Source organism: Triticum urartu, unplaced genomic scaffold (genome assembly GCF_003073215.2).
Source record: "Triticum urartu cultivar G1812 unplaced genomic scaffold, Tu2.1 TuUngrouped_contig_5689, whole genome shotgun sequence".
Taxonomy (NCBI): Eukaryota; Viridiplantae; Streptophyta; class Magnoliopsida; order Poales; family Poaceae; genus Triticum; species Triticum urartu.
Genome location: NW_024116383.1, coordinates 4726 through 7330, shown reverse-complemented (window position 1 = coordinate 7330; position 2605 = coordinate 4726). Strand labels below are relative to the sequence as shown.

The 2605-nt window shown below is 40.8% G+C and overlaps 1 protein-coding gene across 1 annotated transcript; it reads left to right on the top strand.

Annotated features, from left to right (window-relative positions):
• Positions 1 to 272: 272 nt before the first annotated feature.
• Positions 273 to 1471, top strand: LOC125529557. Its single transcript, XM_048693962.1, has 4 exons — positions 273 to 495; positions 936 to 979; positions 1075 to 1106; positions 1202 to 1471. The coding sequence occupies exons 1-4, from the start codon at positions 312 to 314 to the stop codon at positions 1347 to 1349; spliced, it is 408 nt and encodes a 135-aa protein (XP_048549919.1). The 5' UTR covers positions 273 to 311; the 3' UTR covers positions 1350 to 1471.
• Positions 1472 to 2605: the final 1134 nt, after the last annotated feature.

The window sequence follows — 2605 nt, the reverse complement described above, 5'->3', positions numbered from 1 at the left end:
TTTTGTACATAACATAAGTTGGGCTTTAGTTTTGGCCCATTATCACATTGATGCCAAATTTGTCATTTTTGTATCTCGAGCAATGTTTCGAATTTTGATTTGAAATTTTGTGACAAGAGACATCGATGTTCCGTCGATGTGCTGCATTTTTTTCAGAATTTTTTGAATATTTTAAAAAATGTTTTTCGCATCGGAGCACCGGGAGCACCCTAGGCCTGGAGCACTAGATACTTTCCCCGTTTTCACACACTATACTACTAGTTTGGTTTCATCATGATTACCAAAGGAAGCATTGCACGCACAACTGAATTATGCATTCTAATTATTTTGCAGGCCCATTGTTGATGATTGCTGGTTTCTGCCAGCTCGCTAGATTAGCACCAACGCTGTTCGTGGATATGATTCTTGGATATATATTCTACAAGTTAAGTGTTTTAGCAGCACAACTGAAAAGAAATGGGAAGGCAAACCACATGTGTGCTCGGATGCAGCTCGGTGAGTTTTGGGACTCAAATATATATATCAATTTATCATACTCTGGATCCTACTAGAAGTTTCCAGCCTTTATGATTGGACTCAAACACCACTTGAAACTCTTATCACATCAGCAATTCTAGAGTAATGTTTCGAGCAGTGGGAGGCACTTTCTTAGAAAGCTATTCTCTGTTGTTGAAAGTAAAGTTATTTCCGTTTCTGAAATTTTTTATATGAAGAATCTAAACGCCTCTGTGAATGGTACTTGTGTTATAAATTTTATACCGATTCAAATGAACATGAATTATTATTGTGTTCTACATTTCATATGGATCCAAGTCCAGCTGATCAAAGAAAAATATTTTTACTATTTTAGACTTGCACATGTATATTTCTCCCGTGGCAATTATGTACCTTTATGAATAATGAAATATTAAAGGATGCCTTCATTCCCAATGCAGCAATGTCACTTATTCTGTTGTACAAGGATAACAGCGCTTTTTCGGTAAGTCTTTTTCGTTAAAGAGAATGAAAAACTAAACATCAACATAATTGTGAACATATTGTGTACTAATTGCTTTCTGTTGCCTGTTATGGCAGGGTGTTTACCGGCTCGTCATGAAAATTATTTGGTAAGTATTTGGTGTCTGAAGCAATTATGCTTACTATGCAGCTCTATTCCTAGCACATCGAATATTTTCTCTAAACAATCGTTTGTTCATGTCAGGCTCATTTGGGTTGAAGTGTACTTTGGAGCTGTATACTATGAGATTGCAGGCGATAAAGATCCGAGACGCCATCTGCTAGGAATGTACAAGATAGTAAAAACTAAAGGTGGCTTGATGCGGGTGATCAGGAATTTGATGGAAGAATAGCGTTCTGGCATTCAGAGGCATCATACTTGTTCTAAGTATATGGACAAAATTCATATGTAGTTTTGTACAGAATTTGATGGAAGTAAAGGAAGACCTCTGAGACCTCCTTGGTCTCCTTGAAGAGAGTGTAAAGCGACTTGGCCAAAGCTAAGCCCTTGGCCGACGCATCGATCAGGTCCGGGTGTAGCTTCAGTCTCGTGAGAAGGAACTCACGAACGCCCAATGCTTCTGCAACTGCAACACCGGGCGCAATTCTACTTGCAAGGATCAGGCAAACCACGGCAAGACGAAGCATTTTCTTTCTCTTTGCTTCCTCCGTTTCTTTGTTGGTGACGCTGCCGCTAGACCCTGTCTCCTTGTCGGTGACACCGCCGCGAGGCCCTGCCTCCGTCTCTTTTTCTGGGCCGCCGCCGCTAGGCCCCTCCGACGGCATGCAACGACCTAACAGCCCCTGCACGAGAGTTGAATCGCTTAATCAACCAACATATATCAAAATAATGGTGATCAAGAACAAGAACTGGTCTGATCAGAAAGAAGTGCGATCGATGAAAAATCAGAAATAGTAATTGTTAGATAATAACGGGATAAACAAAACACGGGAGCACACAGATTTTTACGTGAAAACCCTTGCGGGAGAAAACCACGAACGCATAAAGGCGCAATCACTATGAGGAGGAATATTACAAGCACGAGACGACAGACCGTCTGAGATGCGACTACATGGGGTATATAAGAGGGCAATACATGAGAGTCCTTGGAGGACAAGTAAACGAGTTGTACTCGTACGCGTCGACGTCAACGCAAAGGCCCACACCGGTTGTACTACGTCTAGTCCAACACGGTATAATTTGGATCACAATTTAACAATCTCCACCTTGATCCAAATTTCCTCCAGTAGTCGAAGAAAGTGAATAACTCCATCCAAATTAGCATAAACACCTTGTGCGTCAAAGTCCATAGAACTAGTGAGAAATACCAACTAAGCCTGAGCAAAGCTCAAACTTATTGGTCGGAACTGGCTTTGTCATCATATCAGCTGGATTATCATGAGTACTTATCTTGCATATCTTCAAATCGCCTTCAGCAACAACATCTCGAATATAATGAAATCTGACATCAATGTGCTTTGTCCTCTCATGATACATTGGATTCTTTGTAAGATATATAGCACAAGATGAGTCTCCACAAAGCTCAGTGTACAAACCTCTCAACCAGATAGCTTCTTTGCATGCCTCAGAAATAGCCATATACTCGGC